This window comes from Mustelus asterias, chromosome 12 (genome assembly GCF_964213995.1).
Source record: "Mustelus asterias chromosome 12, sMusAst1.hap1.1, whole genome shotgun sequence".
NCBI classification, from domain to species: Eukaryota; Metazoa; Chordata; class Chondrichthyes; order Carcharhiniformes; family Triakidae; genus Mustelus; species Mustelus asterias.
In genome coordinates, this window is record NC_135812.1 from 427,483 (window position 1) to 451,389 (window position 23,907).

The 23,907-nt window shown below is 44.2% G+C and overlaps 1 protein-coding gene across 2 annotated transcripts in view; it reads left to right on the plus strand.

Annotated features, from left to right (window-relative positions):
* The window catches only part of LOC144501160 (uncharacterized), a 192,244-nt gene that overhangs the window by 3,697 nt on the left and 164,640 nt on the right, over window positions 1-23,907 (plus strand). For both annotated transcript variants that reach the window (XM_078224566.1, XM_078224567.1), the window contains exons 3-5: window positions 7,472-7,599; window positions 10,813-10,930; window positions 17,936-18,064. In XM_078224566.1, the coding sequence (XP_078080692.1) occupies window positions 7,472-7,599; window positions 10,813-10,930; window positions 17,936-18,064 (375 nt within the window). The remainder of the gene's footprint in view (window positions 1-7,471; window positions 7,600-10,812; window positions 10,931-17,935; window positions 18,065-23,907) is intronic.

The following is a 23,907-nucleotide window of genomic DNA, read 5'->3' on the forward strand; positions in this document are numbered from 1 at the left end:
GCTGTAACGAATTTAGTCAAGAAGAAAAGAAAAGCCTACAAAAGGTTCAGGGAGCTCGGTAATGTTAGAAATCTAGAAGAGTATACGACTAGTAGGAAGGAACTTAAGAGGGAAATTAGAAGAGCAAGAAGGGGTCATGAGAAGGCCTTGACAGACAGGATAAAGGAAAACCCCAAGGCATTCTACAAGTATGTTAAGAGCAAGAGGATAAGATGTGAAGGAGTAGGACCTATCAAATGTGACGGTGGGAAAGTCTGTATAGAACCGGTAGAAATGGCAGAGGTACTCAATGAATACTTTGCTTCAGTATTCACAGTGGAAAAGGATCTTGGTAGTTGCAGTGCAGACTTGCAGTGGACTGAGAAGATTAAGCATGTGGACATTAGGAAAGAGGATGTGTTGGAGCTTTTGAAAAGCATCAAGTTAGATAAATCGCCGGGACCGGATGGGATGTACCCCAAGTTACTGTGGGAGGCGAGAGAAGAGATTGCTGAGCCTCTGGCGATGATCTTTGCATCATCAATGGAGACGGGAGAGGTTCCGGAGGATTGGAGGATTGCGGAAGTGGTTCCATTATTCAAGAAAGGGAGAAGAGAGAGCCCGGGAAATTATAGACCGGTGAGTCTAACCTCAGTGGTTGGTAAGTTGATGGAGAAGATCCTGAGAGGCAGGATTTATGAACATCTGGAGTGGAATAGTATGATCAGAAATAGCCAGCACGGCTTTGTCCAAGGCAGATCATGCCTTACGAGCCTAATTGAATTTTTTGAAGATGTAACTAGACACATAGATGAGGGAAGAGCAGTAGATGTAGTTTATATGGATTTCAGCAAGGCGTTTGATAAGGTGCCCCATGCAAGGCTCATTGAGAAAGTGAAGGGGCATGGGATACAATGGGGCATGGGATACAAAGGGAAATTGCTTTGTGGATTCAGAACTGGCTTGCCCACAGAAGGCAAAGAGTAGTTGTAGATGGGTCTTTTTCAGCATGGAGGTCGGTCACCAGTGGAGTGCCCCAGGGATCTGTTCTGGGATCTTTGCTCTTTGTGATTTTTATAAATGACCTGGATGAGGAAGTGGAAGGATGGGTTGGCAAGTTTGCTGATGACACAAAGGTTGGTGGGGTTGTGGAAAGTGTAGAGGGATGTCAGCAGTTGCAACAAGACACAGATAAGATGCAAGACTGGGCGGAGAAGTGGCAGATGGACTTCAACCCAGATAAGTGTGTGGTGGGTCATTTTGGCAGGTCGAATAGGATGGAAGAGTATAATATTAAGGGTAAGACGCTTGGCAGTGTGGAAGATCAGAAGGATCTTGGGGTCCGGGTTCATAGGACGCTCAAAGCAGCGTTGCAGGTAGAGGCTGTGGTTAAGAAGGCGTATGGAATACTGGCCTTCATCAATCGAGGAATTGAGTTTAGAAATCGGGAGATAATGTTACATAAGAAATAGGAGCAGGAGTAGGCCATCTGGCCCTTCGAGCCTGCCCCGCCATTCAACAAGATCATGGCTGATCTGAAGCGAATCAGTTCCACTTACCCGCCTGCTCCCCATATCCCCTAATTCCCTTATCGATCAGAAAACTATCTACCCGTGATTTAAACATATTCAACGAGGAAGCCTCCACCACTTCAATGGGCAGAGAATTCCAGAGATTCACTACCCTCTGAGAGAAGAAGTTCCCCCTCAACTCTGTTCTGAACCGCCCCCCCCTTATTTTGAGGCTGTGCCCTCTAGTTCTGGTTTCCCTTCTAAGTGGAAAGAATCTCTCCACCTCTACCCTATCTAGCCCCTTCATTATCTTATATGTCTCTATAAGATCACTCCTCATCCTTCTAAACTCCAACGAGTACAGACCCAATCTGTTTAATCTCTCCTCATAAGCTACACCCCTCATCTCCGGTATCAACCTGGTGAACCTTCTCTGCACTCCCTCCAAGGCCAATATATCCTTTCGCAAATAAGGGGACCAAAACTGCACACAGTACTCCAGTTGCGGCCTCACCAGTGCCTTGTACAGTTGCAGCAAGACCTCCCTGCTTTTATATTCTATCCCCCTCGCGATAAAGGCCAACATTCCATTCGCCTTCTTGATCACCTGCTGCACCTGCAGACTGAGTTTTTGCGATTCGTGCACAAGGACCCCCAGGTCCCTCTGCACAGTCGCACGATGTAATTTTTCTCCATTTAAATAATATTCCAATTTACTATTATTTCTTCCAAAGTGGATAACCTCACATTTGCTAACGTTATATTCCATCTGCCAGATCCTCGCCCACTCGCTCAGCCTATCCAAATCTCTCTGCAGACTTTCCGCGTCCTCCACGCAATTCGCTTTCCCACTCACCTTCGTGTCATCAGCAAACTTGAATACCCTAGATTCAGTCCCCTCCTCCAGATCATCTATGTAAATGGTAAACAATTGAGGCCCCAGCACCGATCCATGTTGCATGTTGCAGCTGTATAGGACCCTGGTCAGACCCCACCTGGAGTACTGTGCCCAGTTCTGGTCGCCTCATTACAGAAAGGATGTGGAAGCCATAGAAAGGGTGCAGAGGAGATTTATAAGGATGTTGCCTGGATTAGGTGGCATGCCTTATGAGGATAGGTTGAGAGAGCTAGGAGAGCGAAGGATGAGAGGTGACCTGATAGAGGTGTATAAGATGTTGAGGGGTATTGATAGAGTGAATTCTCAGAGGCTTTTACCCGGGGCTGAAATGGTTGCCACAAGAGGTCACAGGTTTAGGGTGCTGGGGAGGAGGTACAGAGGAGATGTTAGGGGTAAGTTTTTCACTGAGGGTGGTGGGTGCGTGGAATCGGCTGCCGGTAGTGGTGGTGGAGGTGGATTCGATAGGGTCTTTTAAGAGACTTTTGGATAAGTTCATGGAAGTTAGTAAGATAGAGGGTTATAGGTAAGCCTCGTAGGTAGAGTAATGTTCGGTGTAACTTGTGTGCCGAAGGGCCTGTTTGTGCTGTAGCTTTTCTATGTTCTATACCTCATACCCTCTAATCCAGACAGCAATGTAGTAAACCTCTTCTACACCCTTTCAAAATTGTTGTAATGTGATGACCAGAATTGAACACAATATCCTAAGTGCTACTGAACCAAAGTTTTATAAAGCTGCAACATGACATTGTTGTGGGAAAAATCCACTAGTAGTCAGACTTCGAGATTCAGAAAATACGATTTATTTAACGGAGCTCCGGGAGATAAGGCACAAGTTAGTAGAATACCTTTTCTCACTAGAATGTCGGGAGCGGTCCATCTTTATACTTTTTACACAATGGATGGACCGGTGATTCGAACATTATCACATCGTTTAGGCAGGTACAAACAGATATAGACATTTAACATAGTATTGTTCTTATGAATGGGTACATTTCCATATGTCTGTATCTATCAATGGTTGGTTTCGGCTCATTCAGGTGTTAATTGGTTTCCTCACATTCATATTTTCCCACCCTTCCTATGGCTAATCTATTCCCTTTGTTTCGGGTTTTCCTTATCTTAAAAGATGTCTTGACCCTTGGCTTGGCTTCCTGAGGTGTTTGTTTACTATGAGTCACTCTGTGATTAAGAAATGGCTTGTCTGTTAAGTTTTGATTCAAAGTGATTTCTGATAAGTGGGAGCTGGTATCTGCTTTTTGGCTCCTTTCCCAGTTAACTCTTTATGTGCCAGGCAGCCATTTTAAAGTGTGTTCTCCTTGTATTTTCCCCTTACAACATCCTAACTCTTGTACTTAATTCCCCAATCATGCCATATGCCTTCTTTACCACTTTATCTACTTGTGTGGCCACTTTCGGGGAGCTATGGACTTGTACCTTAAGATCCCTCTGTACATCAATGCTGTTCAGGGTCCTGCCATTAACTTATACTTACTGTTAACATTTGACCTCCCAAAGTGCAGCACCTCACACTTGTCCAGATTAAACTCCATCTGCCATTTCTCCGCCCATATCTGCAACTGATCTATATCCCACTGAATCCTTTGACGATATTCTACACTGTTCACAACTCCACCTCTCTTTGTGTCGTCTACAAACTTATTAACCCACCCATCTATGTTATCATCTGAGTCATTTATATATCACAAATAGCACAGGTCCCAGTACGGATCCCTGCAGAACACCACCAGTCACGGACCTCCAGCCAGAAAAACACCCTTCCACCACTACTCTCTGACTTCTATGGGCAAGCCAATTCTGAATCTAAACGGCCATGTTACCATGGATCCCATGGATCTTAATCTTCTGGATGGGTCTACCATGAGGGACCTTGTCGAAAGCCTTACATAAAATCCATCTACACAACATCCACTGCTCTACCCTCATTGATCACCTTCGTACCTCCTCAAAAAAATCAATCAAGTTAGTAAGACATGACCTGCCCTGCACAAAGCCATGCTGACTTTCCCTAATTAGGCCATGCTTTTCCAAATGTGCGTAAATCCTATCCTTAAGAATGCTCTCCAATAGCTTCCCAATCTCTAATGTGAGACTCACCCCCAGTCTATAATTTCCTGGATTATCCTTTTTTTCCTTTCTTGAACAGAGGAACAAAATTAGCTACTTGCCAATCCTCTGGAACCTCTCCATGGCTATAGAGGATTCAGAGATCTTTGTCAGGGACACAGCAATCTCCTCTCTGAACCTGGGGTAGATCCGATTGGACCTGGGGACTTATCCATCTTAATGCTCTCCAAGAAACCCGACACCACTTCTTTCTTGATCTCAAAATGCCCTAGCATATTAGCATGCTCCACATTAATCTCTCTGTCCTCCATGATCTTCTCCTTGGTGAATACCAAAGTAAGTGCATATTTAGAATCTTGCCCACATCCTCAGCCTCCAAGCACAAGTTCCCTCCTTTATCCTAAAGTGGGCTTACCCTCTCCCTAGTTATCCTCTTGTTTTTAATGTATGTGTAAAATGCCTTGGGATTCTCTTTAACCCTACTTGCCAAGGTCATTTCATGCTTTCTTGCTTTCCTAATTCCCTGCTTGAATTCACAGAATCACAGAATACCACAATGCAGAAGAGGCCCTTCAGCCCATCAAGTCTGCACCAACGCATGAAATGTCCTGACCTGCCCACCTAATCCCACTTGCCAGCACTTGGCCTATAGCCTTGAATGTTATGGCGTGGCAAGTATTCATCCAGGTACTTTTTGAAGGATGTGAGGCATCCTGCCTCCACCACTCTCCCAGGCAGTGCATTCCAGACCGTCACCACCCTCTGAGTAAAAAGGTTTTCCTCAAATCCCTCCCTCCACCATCCTCCCACCCCTCACTTTTAACTTGTGCCCCCTCATAACTGACCCTTCAACTCGGGGGAACAGCTGCTCCCTATCTACCCTGTCCATGCCCCTCATAATCTTGAATACCTCAATCAGGTCGCCCCCTCCGTCTTCTCTGCTCCAATGAAAACAACCCAAGCCTATCCAACCTCTGTTCATAACTTAAATGTTCCATCCCAGGCAGCATCCTGGTGAATCCCCTCTGTACCCCCTCCAGTACGTTCATGTCCTTCCTATAATGTGGCGACCAGAACTGCACACTGTACTCCAGCTGTGGCCTCACCAAAGTTCAATACAACTCCATCATGACCTCCCTGCTTTTGTAATATGTACCCCAATTGATAAAGGCGAGTATGCCATAAGCCTTTTTCACCACCCTATTTACCTGCCTTTCTGCCTTCAGAGATCTATGGACAAACATGCCAAGTTCCCTTTGTTCTTCGGACACTTCCCAGTGTCAGACCTTTCATAGTATACCTCCTAGTCAAATTACTCCTTCCAAAGTGCATCACGTCACACTTTTCAGGGTTAAATTTCATCTGCGACTTATCCACCCATTTGACCATCTCGTCTATATCTTCCTGTAACCCAAGACACTCAACCTCACTGTTAACCACCCGGCCAATCTTTGTGTCATCAGCAAACTTACTGATCCTACCCCCCACATAGTCACCTATGTCATTTATATAAATGACGAACAATAGGGGCCCCAGCACGGATCCCTGTGGTACACCACTGGTCGCTGGCCTCCAGTCACTGAAGCAGCCTTCTGTCACCATCCTTTGTCTCCTATCGCTAAGCCAATTATGAATCCGCCTTGTCAGATCATCCGGTATCCCATATCCTATGCTAGAATCAAGGCCAGAACAGCCCAAAAGTAAGTTTACAATGTTAGATCAGGAAGAATGAGAATATTCCTTTCAAATAAAAAGTACCATACCCTCTAAAAGTTCATAGAATCCCTGCACTGCAGAAGGAGGCCATTCGGCCCATTGAGTCTGCACCAACCACAATCCCACCCAGGCTCTATCCCCATAACCCTATATATTTACCCTCCTAACCTCCTGATACTAAGGGGCAATTTAGTATGGCCAATCCACCTAATCCGCACATCTTTGGAGTGTGGGACAAAACCAGAGCACCTGGAGGAAACCCATGCAAACACAGGTAATATGTAAACTCCACTCAGACAATGACCCATGACGGGAATCGAACTCGGGTCCCTGGCGCTGTGAGGCAGCAGTGCTAACCACTGTGCCACTCATTGTTGTTGATCCATTGGATGTAAAGGGAGAATTGTGGAGAAGAGGGTAACTAGATGCCTCAGTATATGAGAAGGTGGAACTCTCTGCCACAGGAAGCGGTTGAAGTGAATGGTGAGATGCATTTAAAGAAAATCTAGACAAACATATGAGGGAGAAGGGATATATGTTATAATGGTAGATTTAGATAAGGTAAATGGGAGGATGGTCAAGTGGCATGGACTGGTTCGGCGGAATGGCCTCTGCATCATATATATGTCTTTTTATTCATTTTACGGGATGTGGTCATCGCTGGCTGGGCCAGCATTTATTGCCCATCCCTAATTGTTCTCCATTTCAGAGGTCAGTTGAGAGTCAACCATTGCTGTGGCTTTAGAGTCACATGTAGGCCAGACCAGGTGAGGACTGCAGATTTCTTTCCCTAAAGGACATTAGTGAATCAGATGGGTTTCTTACGACAATCGACAATGGTTTCATGGTCATCATTAAACTTTTAATTCCAGATTTTTATTGATTTCAGATTTTACCATTTTCCATGGTGGGATTCAAACCCGGGTCCCCAGAGCATTATCCTGGGTCTCTGGATTCTCGTCTAGTGTCAATGCCACTACACCACCACCTCCCTTTCCAATGTAATCAATCCTATGTAATCTAGGTAACATCTGAAATCCCTGATCTCATACTCCAGCCACAGAGTATGGGGGAGGCAAGATGTCTTCACAAATCACACCCATAGACAGGCAGCCATCAGCAGCCCTGAAATGAAAAAGATGTAGATGAAAGACGGGAACCAATTTTAATCCAAGCATTAGTCTTATGAAAATTACACAAGACCAATTTATTTATTTTACTTGAAGTAACTTCGGAATTTCACATGATCATTCAAGACTGATGGCTTCATTGCTCCCTACAGCAAATGCCCACAGAGTACTCATGAATCGGATAAATTCTTCCCTGGAGGAACAGATTGGCTACCACCTCACTGGCAAAACACTGCAAACTCAGAGTGAGCCACTTTTGAGTCATGTACAAGATGGAGTGGTGAGTTTGTTTCCTTTCCAGCACTCAGCTATTAAAAATTTCATGTAAAAACATTCTTTGTGCTATACTGATCTTTGTAAATATTTATCTTATGTAATCTAAACTAGAATGGCAGGGGGATGGAAACTAGAGCAGCAGATCAGCAAATGGAGGGATTGAGGGGAAGGTAGGTGTTAGGACCAGTAAATCTGAAAGGAAGAACAGGCAGGGACAGGTTAATGAACATGATGGGATTGACGGGCTGAAGTGTGTTTATTTCAATGCAAGCAGTATTATGGGTAAGACAGATGAACTTGGAGCCTGGATCAATACATGGGACTATGATGTTGTGGCCATTACAGTGACTTGGTTGAGAGAGGGACAGGACTGGCTGCTCAATGTTCCAGCGTTTCGATGTTTAAGATGAGATAGAGAGGTAAAAGAGGTGGTGGAGTTGCATTACTAATCAGGGAGATTGTCACATCTGCAGTCGGGGAGGACACACTGGAGGCCTCATCCACTGAGGCAATATGGCTAGAGCTCAAAAATAAGAAGGGCGCAATCACTCTGATGGGATTATACTATAGGACCCCCAACAGCCACCAGACATGGAAGAACAAATATGTAGGCAGCTTCTGGAAAGAAGCAATAACAACAGGGTTGTCATAGTGGGTGATTTTAACTTCCTCAATATTGACTCGGACTTCCTTAGAGCAAGAGGCTTAAATGGGGCAGAATTTGTTAGGTGTATCCAAGACGGTTTCTTGAAACGGCAAATGGATAGTCCAAATAGAAGAGAGGCCATGCTGGACTGTGTATTGGCAAATGAGCCTGGCCAGGTGACTGACTTTTCAGTCAGAGAGCATTTTGTAAACAGTAACCACAACTCCTTATGTTTTAAGCCAGCTCTGAATAAGGATAAGTCAGGACCCTGTGGGAAGGGACTAAATTGGGGAAGGGCAAATTACGACAGTATTAGGCAGGAGCTAGGGAGAGTTAATTGGGAGCAGCTGATATCGGGCAAGTCCACATTTGACATGTGGGAGATGTTTAAAGACCTACTGATCCGAGTTCAGGACCAGCATGTTCCAGTAAGGAGGAAGGACAAGGATGGTAAGGTAAGGGGTTCTTGGATAACGAGGGGGGTTATGAATTTAGTTCAATGAAAAAAGAAGCATATGTAAGGTTTAGGAAGCTAAAATCGGACAGGGCCCGTGAGGAATATAAAGAAAGCAGGAAAGAACTCAAGAAGGGAATTAGGAGCGCAAGGAGGGGCCAGGAAATGACCTTGGCAAGGAGAGTTAAAGAGAATCCCAAGGTTTTTTATACATACATTAAAAACAAGAAGATAACAAGGGAGAGGGTAGGATCACTCAAGAATAAAGGAGGGAACTTGTGCTTGGAGGCAGAGAATGTGGGCAAGATCTTAAATAAGTACTTTGCGTCAGTCTTCACCAAGGAGAGAGACATAGAAGATAGTGAGATTAGTGTGGAGCATGCTAATATGCCAAGGTATTTTAAGATCAAGAAAGAAGTGGTGTTTGGTCTCTTAAAGAACATTAAGGTGGATAATTCCCCAGGGACCGATGGGATCTACCCCAGGTTATTGAGAGAGGCAAGAGAGGAGATTGCTGGGGCCGTGACAAAGATCTTTGTATCCTCTGAAGCTACTGGAGAGGTCCTAGAGGACTGGCGAGTAGCTAATGTTATTCCTCTGTTCAGGAAAGGAAATAGAGATAATCCAGGAAATTATAGACCGGGTGAGTCTCACATCAGTGGTTGGGAACCTATTGGAGGGGATTCTTAGGGATAGGATTTAAGCGCATTTAGAAAAACATGGCCTAATTAGGGAAAGTTAGCATGGATTTGTGCAGGGCAAGTCATGTCATTTTTTCAAGGAGGTGATGAAGGTGGTCGATGAGGGTAGAATAATGGATGTTGTCGACATGGATTTTATGTGAGGCTTTTGACAAGGTGCCTCATGGCAGGATCATCCAGAAGATTAAGATGCATGGGATCCACGGTGACTTGGCCGCCTGGATTCAAAATTGGCTTGCCCATTGAGGTCAGAGTGGATTGGTTGAGGCATTGAGTACAAGAGTCAGAATGTCGTGTTGCAGCTTTATAAAACTTTAATTAGGCCACACATAGAGTGTGTTGTTCAATTCTGGTCACCACATTACAAGAAGGATGTGGAGGCTTTGGAGAGGGTGCAGAAAAGGGTGCTGCCTGGATTATAGGGTATGAGCTATAAGGAGAGACTGGACAAACTAGGGTTGTTTTCTCTAGAGTGGCGGAGACTCAGGGGAGACCCGATAGAAGTCTATAAAATTATGAGATGCAGAGATAGAATTGACAGTCAGAATCTTTTTCCCAGGGTTGAAAAGTCTAATACGAGGAGGCACGCACTTAATGTGAGATGGGGAAAGTTGAAAGGAGATGTGAGGGGCAAGTTTTTTACACACAATGGTAGGTGTCTGGAATGTGCTGCCAGGGGTGGTGGTGGCGGCAAACATGATAGGGACATGTTTAAGGAAAAGACAGATCTGGACCAAGGGCACGCACAAGGGATGAATTTAATTTGGCATCATGTTTGGCACAATATTGTGGGCCAAAGGACTTGTTCCTGTGCTGTACTTCTCTATGCTCTATCCTGCTTCACTGTGGTACAATTAAGGTTTTGGCATCAATCACATCTCTCTCAGGACTGCGTCAGTGATGGCCCCTGTGGCTGTCTAAATGATTATCACATTTCATCTGACCCTTCCACCTTGGTTTCTGCCCTTATTGGGTCTAATTGGAAAGGATATCCATATCAATTAAGGGCTCAGCACAATAAAATCTAAATTTTAATTTATTTCATGTAGGAGGCAGATTTCTGACCTATCTGCTGTTTCCCACCTTTGTGGCAAAAATCCAGCCCCCATTGTGCATTTGTACACCAGATACTGAGATTAGTTATCTTGATATTACATTTCAGTACATTTAGTATTTGTGTGATTCCCTGAACTGAATATCCCAGTTCAATATTACTATTCAATATTAAAATTATAAAATAAAGAAGGCTTTACATCCTAGCAGCATGCTGCATTGATTATCCAAATATAAGTTAATCAGATTTATACTAAAAGTAGATACAAATAAGAAAGTTCATGTTAAAGCTGCTGGGGTAACTCAGATGTAAATTTTGATAAAGATTTATTTTATCTGAACGGATGTCCTGTTACTCTTTAGGTGACTCTCTTACAGAAGTGGCCAGACATGAAGTCCAAACTGCATGTTTTGTTCAACCACCCTTTGCCCCCAGATTTGCGAAAAATCGCCTGGAGTCTTTATCTGTCTAACAAAAAAGGTAACAAAGGATTAGAATGAGTGCCTTGCAGTAGCTAAGTAATACAGAAGTTTAGTGAGACTATCAGCTGAAGACCTTAGAGCATTCATACAACAATAGCAAATATGGAATAAAACCGCAATGCTGGAAATACTGTGAGGGTACCTGATCAGAAACCCTGAGGTATATTATGAATCCAAACTAGGCCCCAACATTTTTTTCTATTTTAGCATTAATGTGAGGACAAGATGTTTCACTCCAGGCGTGATTTTACTGACAAACTAGAGAGTTTTTGTTAAAACAAACTTTATTTAACAACACAGTTTACCTATAACAAATTAATTGGCTTACCTCTTAACCATTGAACAATAGCTGAACATGGTAAGGCACAATTCTTAACTGTCAATCAAGCAATATTTCTCTTATAGACTTAAACCCCTCTTTAAAAGTAGTTAGCAAAACACAGGCATACTTGCTTGTGACTTTGATTAACAATCTTGGAGCTTTCAGAAAGCCTTTGGAGAGGATGAGACAGAGAGACAGTTCTCTCTTCCAACAGCTTCGGGCAGCACCTGCTCGTTATTTTAAAAAGAAAATTAAGACATAGACATAGAACAGTACAGCACAGAACAGGCCCTTCGGCCCACGATGTTGTGCCGAGCTTTATCTGAAACCAAGATCAAGCTATCCCGCTCCCTATCATCCTGGTGTGCTCCATGTGCCTATCCAATAACCGCTTAAATGTTCCTAAAGTGTCTGACTCCACTATCACTGCAGGCAGTCCATTCCACACCCCAACCACTCTCTGCGTAAAGAACCTACCTCTGATATCCTTCCTATATCTCCCACCATGAACCCTATAGTTATGCCCCCTTGTAATAGCTCCATCCACCCGAGGAAATAGTCTTTGAACGTTCACTCTATCTATCCCCTTCATCATTTTATAAACCTCTATTAAGTCTCCCCTCAGCCTCCTCCGCTCCAGAGAGAACAGCCCTAGCTCCCTCAACCTTTCCTCATAAGACCTACCCTCCAAACCAGGCAGCATCCTGGTAAATCTCCTCTGCACTCTTTCCAGCGCTTCCACATCCTTCTTATAGTGAGGTGACCAGAACTGCACACAATATTCCAAATGTGGTCTCACCAAGGTCCTGTACAGTTGCAGCATAACCCCACGGCTCTTAAACTCCAACCCCCTGTTAATAAAAGCTAACACACTATAGAACATAGAACATTACAGCGCAGTACAGGCCCTTCGGCCCTCGATGTTGCGCCGACCAGTGGTACCAATTTAAAGCCCCTCTAATCTACACTATTCCAATATCATCCAAATGTTTATCCAAAAACCACTTGAACGCTCTCAACATTGACGAGTCCACCACTGCTGCAGGCAGGGCATTCCACGCTCTTACAACTCTCTGAGTAAAGAACCTACCTCTAACATCTGTCCTATATCTCTCACCCCTCAATTTAAAGCTATGTCCCCTCATGCTAGCCAACACCATCCGAGGAAAATGGCTCTCACTATCCACCCTATCTAATCCTCTGATCATCTTGTATGCCTCTATTAAGTCACCTCTTAACCTTCTTCTCTCGAACGAAAAACAACCTCAAGCCCCTCAGCCTTTCCTCATACGATCTTCCCACCATACCAGGCAACATCCTGGTAAATCTCCTCTGCATCCTTTCCAACACTTCCACATCTTTCCTATAATACGGCGACCAGAACTGTACGCAATACTCCAAATGCGGCCGCACCAGAGTTTTGTACAGTTGCAGCATGACCTCCTGGCTCCGAAAGTCAATCCCTCTGCCAATAAAAGCTAACACACTGTACGCCTTCTTAACAACCCTATCAACCTGGGTGCCAAAACTTTCAGGGATCTATGCACATGGACACCCAGATCCCTCTGTTCATCCACACTACCAAGTATCATACCATTAGCCCAGTACTCTGTATTCCTGTTACTCCTTCCAAAGTGAATCACCTCACACTTTTCCGCATTAAACTCCATTTGCCACCTCTCAGCCCAGCTCTGCAGCTTATCTATGTCCCTCTTTAACCTGCCACTTCCCTCCGCACTGTCTACAACTCCACCGACTTTGGTGTCATCCGCAAATTTACTAATCCATCCTTCCACGCCCTCATCCAAGTTATTAATAAAAATGACAAACAGCAGTGGCCCCAAAACAGATCCTTGCGGTACACCACTAGTAACTGAACTCCAGGATGAATATTTCCCATCAACCACCACCCTTTGTTTTCTTACAGCTCGCCAATTCCTGATCCAAACCACTAAATCACCCTCAATCCCATGTGTCCGTATTTTCTGTAAAAGCTTACCATGGGGAACCTTATCAAACGCTTTGCTGAAATCCATATACACAACATCAACCGCTTTACCCTCATCCACCTCTTTGGTCACCTTCTCAAAGAACTCAATAAGGTTTGTGAGGCACGACCTACCCTTCACAAAACCGTGCTGACTATCCCTAATCAAATTATTCCTTTCTAGGTGATTATAAATCCTATCTCTTATAATCCTTTCCAATACTTTGCCCACAACAGAAGTAAGGCTCACCGGTCTATAATTCACAGGGTTGTCCCTACTCTCCTTCTTGAACAAGGGGACAACATTTGCTATCCTCCAGTCTTCTGGCACTGTTCCTGTAGACAATGATGACACAAAGATCAAAGCCAAAGTCTCTGCAATCTCCTCTCTAGCCTCCCAGAGAATCCTAGGATAAATCCCATCCGGCCCAGGGGACTTATCTATTTTTACCCTTTCCAGAATTGCTAACAACTCCTCCTTATGAACATCAATCCCATCCAGTCCAACAGCCTGCATCTCAGTACTCCCCTCGACAACACTGTCCCTCTCCAGTGTGAATACCGATGAAAAATATTCATTTAGTGCCTCTCCTATCTCTTCAGACTCCACGCACAACTTCCCACTCCTATCCTTGACTGGCCCTAATCTTACCCTAGTCATTCTTTTACTCCTGACATACCTGTAGAAAGCTTTAGGGTTTTCCTTGATCCTACCTGACAAAGACTTCTCATGTCCCCTCCTGGCTCTTCTTAACTCTTTCTTTAGGTCCTTCCTGGCTAACTTGTAACTCTCAAGTGCCCTAACTGAGCCTTCACGTCTCATCTTAACATAAGTCTCCTTCTTCCTCTTCACAAGAGATTCAACCTCCTTAGTAAACCACGGTTCCCTCACACGTCTGCTTCCTCCCTGCCTGACAGGTACATATTTATCAAGGACACGTAGTAGCTGTTCCTTGAACAAGTTCCACATTACAATTGTGCCCATCCCCTGCAGTTTCCTTCCCCAACCTATGCATCCTAAATCTCGCCTAATCGCATCATAATTTCCTTTCCCCCAGCTATAACTCTTGCCCTTTGGTATATACCTATCCTTTTCCATTGCTAAAGTAAACGTAGTCGAATTGTGGTCACTGTCACCAAAGTGCTCACCTACCTCCAAATCTAACACCTGGCCTGGTTCATTACCCAGTACCAAATCCAATGTGGCCTCGCCTCTTGTTGGTCTATCTGCATACTGTGTCAGGAAGCCTTCCTGCACACACTGGACAAAAACCGACCCCTCTAAAGTACTCGAACTATAGCTTTTCCAGTCAATATTTGTAAAGTTAAAGTCCCCCAGTACAACTACCCTGTTACATTCGCTCCTCTCCAGAATCATCTTTGCAATCTTTTCCTCTACATCTCTGGAACTTTTCGGAGGGCTATAAAAAACTCCCAACAGGGTGACCTCTCCTTTCCTGTTTCTAACCTCAGCCCAAACTACCTCAGTAGACGAGTCCTCATCAAATGTCCTTTCTGCCACCGTAATACTGTCCTTGACTAACAATGCCACACTTCCCCCTCTTTTACCACCTTCCCTGCACTTACTGAAACATCTAAACCCCGGAACCTGCAACAACCATTCCTGTCCCTGCTCTATCCATATCTCCGAGATGGCCACAACATCGAAGTCCCAGGTACCAACCCATGCTGCAAGCTCACCCACCTTATTCCGGATGCTCCTTGCGTTGAAGTATACACACTTCAAACCCGCCTTCCTGCCTGCCAGTACACTCCTGCGACTCTGAAACCTCATCCATGACCTCACTACTCTCAACCTCCTGTACACCGGAGCTACAATTCAGGTACCCACCCCCCTGCTGAATTAGTTTAAACCCTCCCGAAGAGCATTCGCAAATTTCCCCCCCCAAGATTTTAGTACCCCTCTGGTTCAAGTGCAGACCATCCTGTTTGTAGAGGTCCCACCTACCCCAAAAAGAGCCCCAATTGTCCAGGTGTCTGAATCCCTCCCTCCTGCACCATCCCTGTAACCACGTGTTCAACAGCTCTCTCTCCCTATTCCTCTCCTCACTATCACATGGCACGGGTAACAAACCAGAGATAACAACTTTGTTTGTTCTAGCCCTAAGCTTCCACCCTAACTCTCTGAATTTCTGCCTTACATCCCCATCCCTTTTCCTACCTATGTCTTGAGTGCCTATGTGAACCACAACTTGGGGCTGGTCCCCCTCCCCCTTACGGATATCGAAAACACGATCCGAGACATCGCGGACTCTGGCTCCTGGGAGGCAACACACCAACCGCGAGTCTCTCTCGTTCCCGCAGAATCTCCTATCCGTCCCTTTAACTATGGAGTCCCCAATGACTAATCCTCTACTCCTCTCCCCCCTGCCCTTCTGAGCCACAAGGACAGACTCTGAGCCAGTGACCTGGACACCATGGCTTACCCCTGCTCAGTCGTCCCCCCCAACAGCATCCAAAAGTGTACTATCCCCAATTTCTACGACATTTTTTGTTTCTCCCTCCACTTGGATGGCTCCCTGTACCTTGGTGCTGTGGTCAGTTTGTTCATCCTCCCTTTCCCTCTCCTTCTGAGCTGCCGGGCCGGACTCTGCGCCGGAGGCACGGCCACTGTTGCTTCCCCCAGGTAGGCTGCTCCCCCCAACAGTACTTAAACAGGAGTACTTATTTTTAAGGGGCACAGCCACTGGGGTACTCTCTAGTACCTGACCTTTCCCCTTCCCCTTCCTAACCGTGACCCACTTGTCTGTCTCTCATGGCCCCGGTGTGACCACCTGCCTGTAACTCCTATCTATCACCTCTTCATTCTCCCTAACCAGACGAAGGTCATTGAGCTGCAGTTCCAGTTCCCCAACGCGGTATACACACTATAGGCCTTCTTCACAGCTCTATCCACTTGAGTGGCAACCTTTAGAGATCTGTGGATATGGACCCCAAGATCTCTCTGTTCCTCTACAGTCTTCAGAACCCTACCTTTGACCCTGTAATCCACATTTAAATTAGTCCTACCAAAATGAATCACCTCACATTTATCAGGGTTAAACTCCATTTGACATTTTTCAGCCCAGCTTTGCATCCTATCTATGTCTCTTTGCAGCCTACAACAGCCCTCCACCTCATCCACTACTCCACCAATCTTGGTGTCATCAGCAAATTTACTGATCCACCCTTCAGCTCCCTCCTCTAAGTCATTAATAAAAATCACAAAGAGCAGAGGACCAAGCACTGATCCCTGTGGCACTCCGCTAGCAACCTGCCAAAATTAAAATGTTCTTTCCTGCATGTTTAGCTCCTTCCATTTACCACATGACTCTGTCCCTATCAAAGAACCTAATCAAAAACGTACATGAGTGCATACTTAGTCTAAAATCTCAGGAGAACATAGGTAAACAAAAGGTCCATTAACTCCACAAACTATCATATTCCTAGCTAAAATCAGTTCTTATCCTGCATTCTCATCATGTGAGCGGCATGTTTTCCCAGACATATCAACTTCTGTAACAGGAGTATGCGATATACACGGCAAGCAATGATCTAATCCGGTTAGCCATTATCCATCAGGATAGCTTTGATGTACTCTATTCCAGTGCCAAACTTGGATACTGAGAAATGGCTCAAGATTGCAAAAATGGCAAATTGTGTTGCACATGGAGCTGTAGGAATCCCAGCGCATATATTTATTAGTGAAGGTAGGTTTATGGTAGGCAATAGTAGAGATCACATTAACAGATTATCGACTTCTGTAACAAAACACTGCCTCTTAAAGCAGCTCCACCTTAAACATAAAATATATCAAAATAGCACAGTTTCATCACAGGCCTGGCAAAACTCACTTGCCAATTCAAGGTCGAGTATGACTCCTCCTTTGATTGGGCTATCGACATACTGTTTCAAGAAACCCTCTTGGATGCACCTAACAAATTCTGTCCCATTTAAGCCTCTTGCTCTAAGGAAGTCCCAGTAAATACTGGGGAAGTTAAAATCACCCACTATGACAACCCTGTTATTGCATCTTTCCATAGTCTGCCTACATATTTGTTCCTCAATGTCCTGGTGGTTGTTGGGGGGCCTATTGTATAATCCCATCAGAGCGATTGTACCCTTCTTAATTATGAGCTCTACTCATATTGCCTCCAGTATGTCCCCTCTGAGTGCAGATGTGACAATCTCCCTGATTAGTAATGCAACTCCTCCACCTCTTTTACCTCTATCTTGTCTAAAACATCGAAGATCTGGTTGTGCAGTTTCTGGAGGATTGTGCTTGATTTCCTCCTCAATGGTGACCTTTTGATAAAGGGAACTGCCATGGTGTAGGATCTGTTAAAAAAACTCTTTAAAGAACAAAAGCGTGGGGAAACAACTGCACCTCCAGGAGATTACAGAGATGGGGAGGGGAAAGACCATTGAGGAATTTGAAAACAAGGGTAAGAATTTTAAAATTAAGACATTGTTTAAGATCATCTACATATCTTTTTTTTGTATTTTCTTTCCCAAATTTTCGAACATGTCTATGTACATTCCTGATATCTTGGTAACTTGCCGTATGAATTTATCTTATGGGTGCTGATAGTGAAAGCTATGTAGATGGTTGGATTCAATCATAATCTTGAATAGAATATTTGAGAATATGTATTTTTGTTATGCTTAAGGTTGCCTATTGTCCATCCCTGTAGCACGGTTGGAGTATATTTCTAGCCTCTCACGAAGCCTTCCCCAGTCGAGCAATAACATGGAGATCTTATTAAAATGTGAATCTCTGCTGTCTTCACAGCCAAGCTTCAAAACTCTGAGTGAGTCAAAATGTAAGCAACCTAGAGTGTGATAGCAATTTTAACTGCAGCATTGCAAAGACATGGAATTATCATAGAATAATAAATCAAAATCTCCTGCTTCTAAGATCGCAGAAATATTTTGCTGTTTATGCCATTTTACCCTTTTAGTCACAAGTAAGTTTTACATTAACACTGCAATGAAGTTACTGTGAAATTCCCCTAGTCTCCACACTCCAGCGCCTGTTCAGGTCAATGCACCTAACCAGCACGTCTTTTAGCTTGCCGCAAGTGACTTCCTCTTTTATTTTCCCCTTACTGAGTTTCTACCAACCTACATTGATAACTCTTGTTCATCACCAATATCATAAATGGCTTCACAGAATCATAGAATTGTTATGATGCAGAAGGAGGTGGCTACACCAACTTTCTGCATGAGCAACTCACCTAGTTCCACTCTCCCAACATCTTCCCCTGTGCATTCATTATTTTCAAATAACAGGCTAATTCTCTTTTCGATGCTTCAAATGTACATTACTCCACTACACTTTCAGGCAGAGCATTCCAGATCCTAACTGGTCACACAATGGTTAGCATTGCTGCCTCAGGGACTAGGGACCCGGATTCGATTCCCAGCTTGGGTCACTGTCTGTGTGGAGTCTGCATGTTCTCCCTATGTCTGCGTGGGTTTCCTCCCACAGTCCGAAAGTTGGTTAGGTGCATTGGTTGGAGTGTGACAACGAGGGGATTTTTACAGTAACTTCATTGCAGTATTAATGTAAGCCTACGGGTAATGAGGATTGGTTAACTAACAGAAAGCAAAGAGTGGGGATATATGGGTGTTTTTCTGTTTTTTTTATTCATTCATGGGACATTTATTGCCCATCCCTAGTTGTTCAAGAGCAGTTGAGAGTCAACCACATTGCTCTGGAGTCGCATGTAGGCCAGACCAGGTAAAGATGGCAGATTTTCTTCCCTAATGCACATTAGTGAACCAGATGGGTTTTTACAGCAATCGACAATGGTCATCAGTAGATTCTTAATTCCAGATTTTTTCCATTGATTTCAAATTCCTTCCTCTGCTGTGGTGGGCTTCGAACCCAGGTCCCCAGAACATTAGCTGAGTTTCTGGATTAATGTTCGAGCAATGATACCACTAGGCCATCATTCTCCCCTTATTGGCGATCAGTGACTAGTGGTGTGCCTCAGGGATCAGTGTTGGGACTGCGATTGTTTACAATTTACACAGATGATTTGAAGTTGGGGACCAAGTATAGTGTGTCAAAGTTCGCAGATGACCCTAAGTTCAGTGATGGAGGACACTGAAGTGTCTGCAAAAGGATATAGATAGTTTAAGTGAGTGGGCAGGAGTCTGGCTGATGGAGTATAATGTTGGTAAATGTGAGGTCATCCATTTTGGTAGGGATAACAGCAAAATGCACTATTCTTTAAATTGTAAAAAATTGCAGCATGCTGCTGTGCAGAGGGACCTGGGTGTCCTTGTGCATGAATCACAAAAAGTTGGTTTGTAGGTGCAGCAGGTAATTAAGAAGGCAAATTGGATTTTGCTCTTCACTGCCAGAGGGATGGAGTTTAAAAACAGGGAGGTTATGTTGCAGCTGTTTAATAAGGTGCTGGTGAGGCCACACCTGGAGTATTGTGTACAGTTTTGGTCTCCTTACTTGAGAAAGGATATACTGACACTGGAGGGAGTGCAGAGGAGATTCACTTGGTTGATTCCGGAGTTGAGAGGGTTGGCTTATGAGGAAAAACTAAATAGACTGGGACTATACTGATTGGAATTTTAAAGAATGAGGGAGATCTTGTAGAAACATATAAAATTATGAAGGAAATAGATAAGATAGAAGCAGGGAGGTTGTTTCCACTGTCAGGTGAAACCCAGAACTAGGGGACATAGCCTCAAAATAAGAGGGAGTAGATTTAGAACTGAGTTGAGGAGGAACTTCTTCACCCAAAGGGTTGTGAATCTGTGGCATTCCCTGCCCAGTGAAGCAGTTGAGGCTATCTCGTTGAATGTTTTTAAGGCAACGTTAGATAGATTTTTGAACAGTAAAGGAATTAGGGTTTATGGTGAGCGGGTGGGTAAGTCCACAAAAGTATTAGCCATGATCTCATTGAATGGCGGCATAGGCTCGAGGGGCTAAATAGCCTACTCCTGCTCCTAGTTTTTATGTTCCCCACCACTGATGTCAGATTTACCGGCCTATAATTTGCTGGATTATCCCTGCTTCCTTTCTTAACAAGGGAACAACATTGGCTATTCTCCAATCCTCTGGAACCTCACCTGTGATCAAAGAGGATGCAAAGGTATCTGTTAAGGCCCCAGCAGTACAGCTGGGATAGATCCCATCCAGCCCTGGGGACTTGACTACATTAATGCCATTTAGGATACTCAACACTTCCTCCTTTGATACATTGACGTTCTCAAGAGCGTCTGAGCTCCACCCATGATGCCTCACTACAAGTCTCTGTAATTGCAATTACATCATAATTCCATGCAATATTCCAGGCTCTCAGTTAATCTGTTTTACCTGTCATATTTCTTGCATTGAAGCAAACGCACTCCAGACTGCTGAACCCTGCGGCTTTCCTCTGGGTGACGCGGTGGCACAGCGTTCAGCACTGCTGCCTCACAGCGCCAGGGACCCAGGTGAAGAACTGGTGTCTCGCTTCTTGACACCAGTTCTTCAGCTACCCACAGTACAGTCGAGGTAACTGAGTTGACTTCTCCCACAATCCTCTTCTGCCACCTCTGCTTGATGATCTTGCTATAGAAGGTGAACAGTGGAGGTTTACCAGGCTGATTCCTGGATTGGCAGGTCTGTCATTTGAGGAGAGACTAAGTCGATTAGGATTATATTCACTGGAGTTTAGAAGAGTGAGAGGGGATCTCATAGAAGCTTTGAAAATTCTATAACAGGGTTAGGCAGGGCATATTCAGAAAGAATGTTCCCAATAGTGGGAGAATCCAGAACTAGGGGGACATAGTTTGAGGATAAGGGGCAAACCTTTTAGAACTGAGATGAGGAGAAATTTCTTCACCCAGAGGGTGGTAAATGTGTGGATTTCACTTCCACAGAAAGTAGTTGAAGCCAATGCATTGCCTGATTTCAAGGAGAAATTAGATATAGCTAAGGGGCTAAAGGGATCAAGGGATATGGGGAAGGGAGGATCAGGATATTGAATTCGATGATCAGCCAAGATCAAAATGAATGGTGGAGCAGGTTCAAGGAGCCAATGGCCTACTCCTTCTAGTTTCTATATTTCTAACTTCTCAGGGACCCAGGTTTGGTTCCCAGCTTGGGTCACTGTCTGTGCGGAGTCTACATGTTCTCCCCGTGTCTGCATGGGTCTCCTCCTGGTGCTCCGGTTTCCACCCACAGTCCAAAAGACGTGCTGGTTATGTGCATTGGCCATGCTAAATTCTTCCTCCATGTACCCGAACAGGCCCTAGAGTGTGGCAATTAGAGGATTTTCACAGTAACTTAATTGCAGTGTTAATGTAAGCCTACTTGTGACACTAATAAATAAACTATAAACTAAACTAAACAATCTCTTCATAACTGAAGTGCATCATCACAGGAAACATTCTTGTGAATGTTCATCCTTCCTAAAGTGCAGTGCTCAAAACTGGATGCAATACTCCAGCTGAGGCCAAATTAGTAGCCTGGATTTTCCAGTCCCTGGTGACTTGCTTTCCAGCAGCGGAGGCAGTTCACATTGGCCGCTGGCGGAATCTTCAGGTCCTGTCGAGTCAATGGTGATTTGTTTTGCTCACCCACCCTGCTGCCAGGAAACCTGCCCATGAGGGATCATCTTCAGTGTGATTGGAAGATCCCACCTGCAGGACAGCTGCAAAATCCTGCCCAGTAACTTGTACAAGTTCAACGTAACTCTCTTTTTCTTTTGTACTCTATGCCTCTATTAATGAAGCCCAGAATGCTTGATTGTGATGTTTGTGTGTTTTATTAATTGCACTCTCAATGTGTCTGCCACCTTATGCACATGTATACTCCGGTCCCTCTGTTCCTACACTCTATTAGACTTGTACCTTCTGTTTTATACTTGCTCTCTGTGTTCTTTTTATAAAAATGAATCACTTCACATTCCTCTGATTAAACTTCATCTGTCACCTATTTGCCCATTCCACAACTTGTCTGTCCATTTGAAGTTCTATACTGTCTTCCTTTCAGCTTCCAAGTTTTGTATCATACACAAACATTAAAATTGTGCCATGTACACCAAGACCTATGTCAATACATCTCAGGAAAAGAAAGATAACCTATGTTCCTTTCCATGTCCTGGGTTGCATCTTCTTCCTTGGTAAAGACAGATGCAAAGTATTAATTTGGTACCTCAGCTATGCCCTCTGCCTCAATGCATAAATTACCTTTCTGGTGCCTCATCATCCCTATTCCTCTTTTTACCTCCCTTTTACTCTTTATATGCCGATAGAAGTCTTTAAGATTCTTTATGTTGGCAGCCAGTCTCTTTTTATACTCCCTCTGCTTCTCTTATTTGCTTTTTCACCTCCCCTCTGAACTTCCTGTATTCAGGCTGGTTCTCAATTGTACTTTCAGCTGACACCTATCAGGTTTTTATCTTCATTTCTATGTCCAGGGAGTTCTGGATTTGTTTGTCCTACCTTTCCCTTTTGAGGGAATGTACCTTGACTGTGCCTGAATTATCTCCTCTATGAAGATAGCCTGTTGATCAGCTACCTTTCTCCTACCAACCTCTCAGATTTGTTCCTTCCCCAATGAAGTTGGCTTTCCCCAAGTTAATGTTTCATAATCTTGATTAAACATGTTAGCAGCTTCTTTTTAGGAAGGTATTTAGCAAAGACCGGCAACTTTTACCAGATCTTTTCCTGTGTTTGCTTTGGCCAGCATTATAAAGAGGCTGAATGAGCTCTCTCTCCAGTTTTAATGAAGCATCTCTCTTTCAAATGCTCACAGATATACAGGCCGGAACTCTACCACGTCGCCCGCCACAGAATCGGCGCGTGTGAGGGCCCGACAACGGAACTCTCCGTTGACCTCGGGTGGGAATTTTCGGTCTCACCTGAGTGAGACCGTAAAATCCCATCCATAATGCTTTCATTACAGATTTTCAATATACATATTTTTATTTTTAGTGGATCACCAATGCTTATTAATTCCATTAAATAACAGATCAGACTGGGACCCAATCTACTACTATTGGACTTGTAGCAGTCATCTATGGACCTGACCGCAGTATATAAAAGAACCATTTAAATTATTTACCCTTACCACTGAACAGACTGTTTGCATCCTATTTTGTCTTGAGCTGAGCTTCCATCCTTTCATTCACCAAGGCCACGACTTACATTCTGTAATATTTTGTGACTCCACATCTGCCTCAGCACATTTGCTGCTGAAACCTTTATCCATGAATTTGTTACCTTGAGACTCGATTATTTCAAAGATTCCCTCTGACCTTTCATTCTCAATAAACTTTAGTTCATCAAAAACTCTGCCCATGTCCTAACTTGCACCAAGTCCTTCTTTATAGTCTGCATTGGCACCCAGCCCACATCCTTGATTTTAACATTCTCATTCTCATGTCCAAATAATTACCCTACCTATCTCCTAGAGCATTATAACCCCCAAGATCTCTGCACTCCTCTAATTCTAGCTTATGTCCACTGAGGTGGTGGAGGCTACCTCGCTGAATATGTTTAAAGCGCGGATGGATGGATTCCTGATCGGTAAGGGAATTAAGGGTTATGGGGATCGGGCGGGTAAGTGGTACTGATCCACGTCAGATCAGCCATGATCTTATTGAATGGCGGGGCAGGCTCGAGGGGCTAGATGGCCTACTCCTGCTCCTAT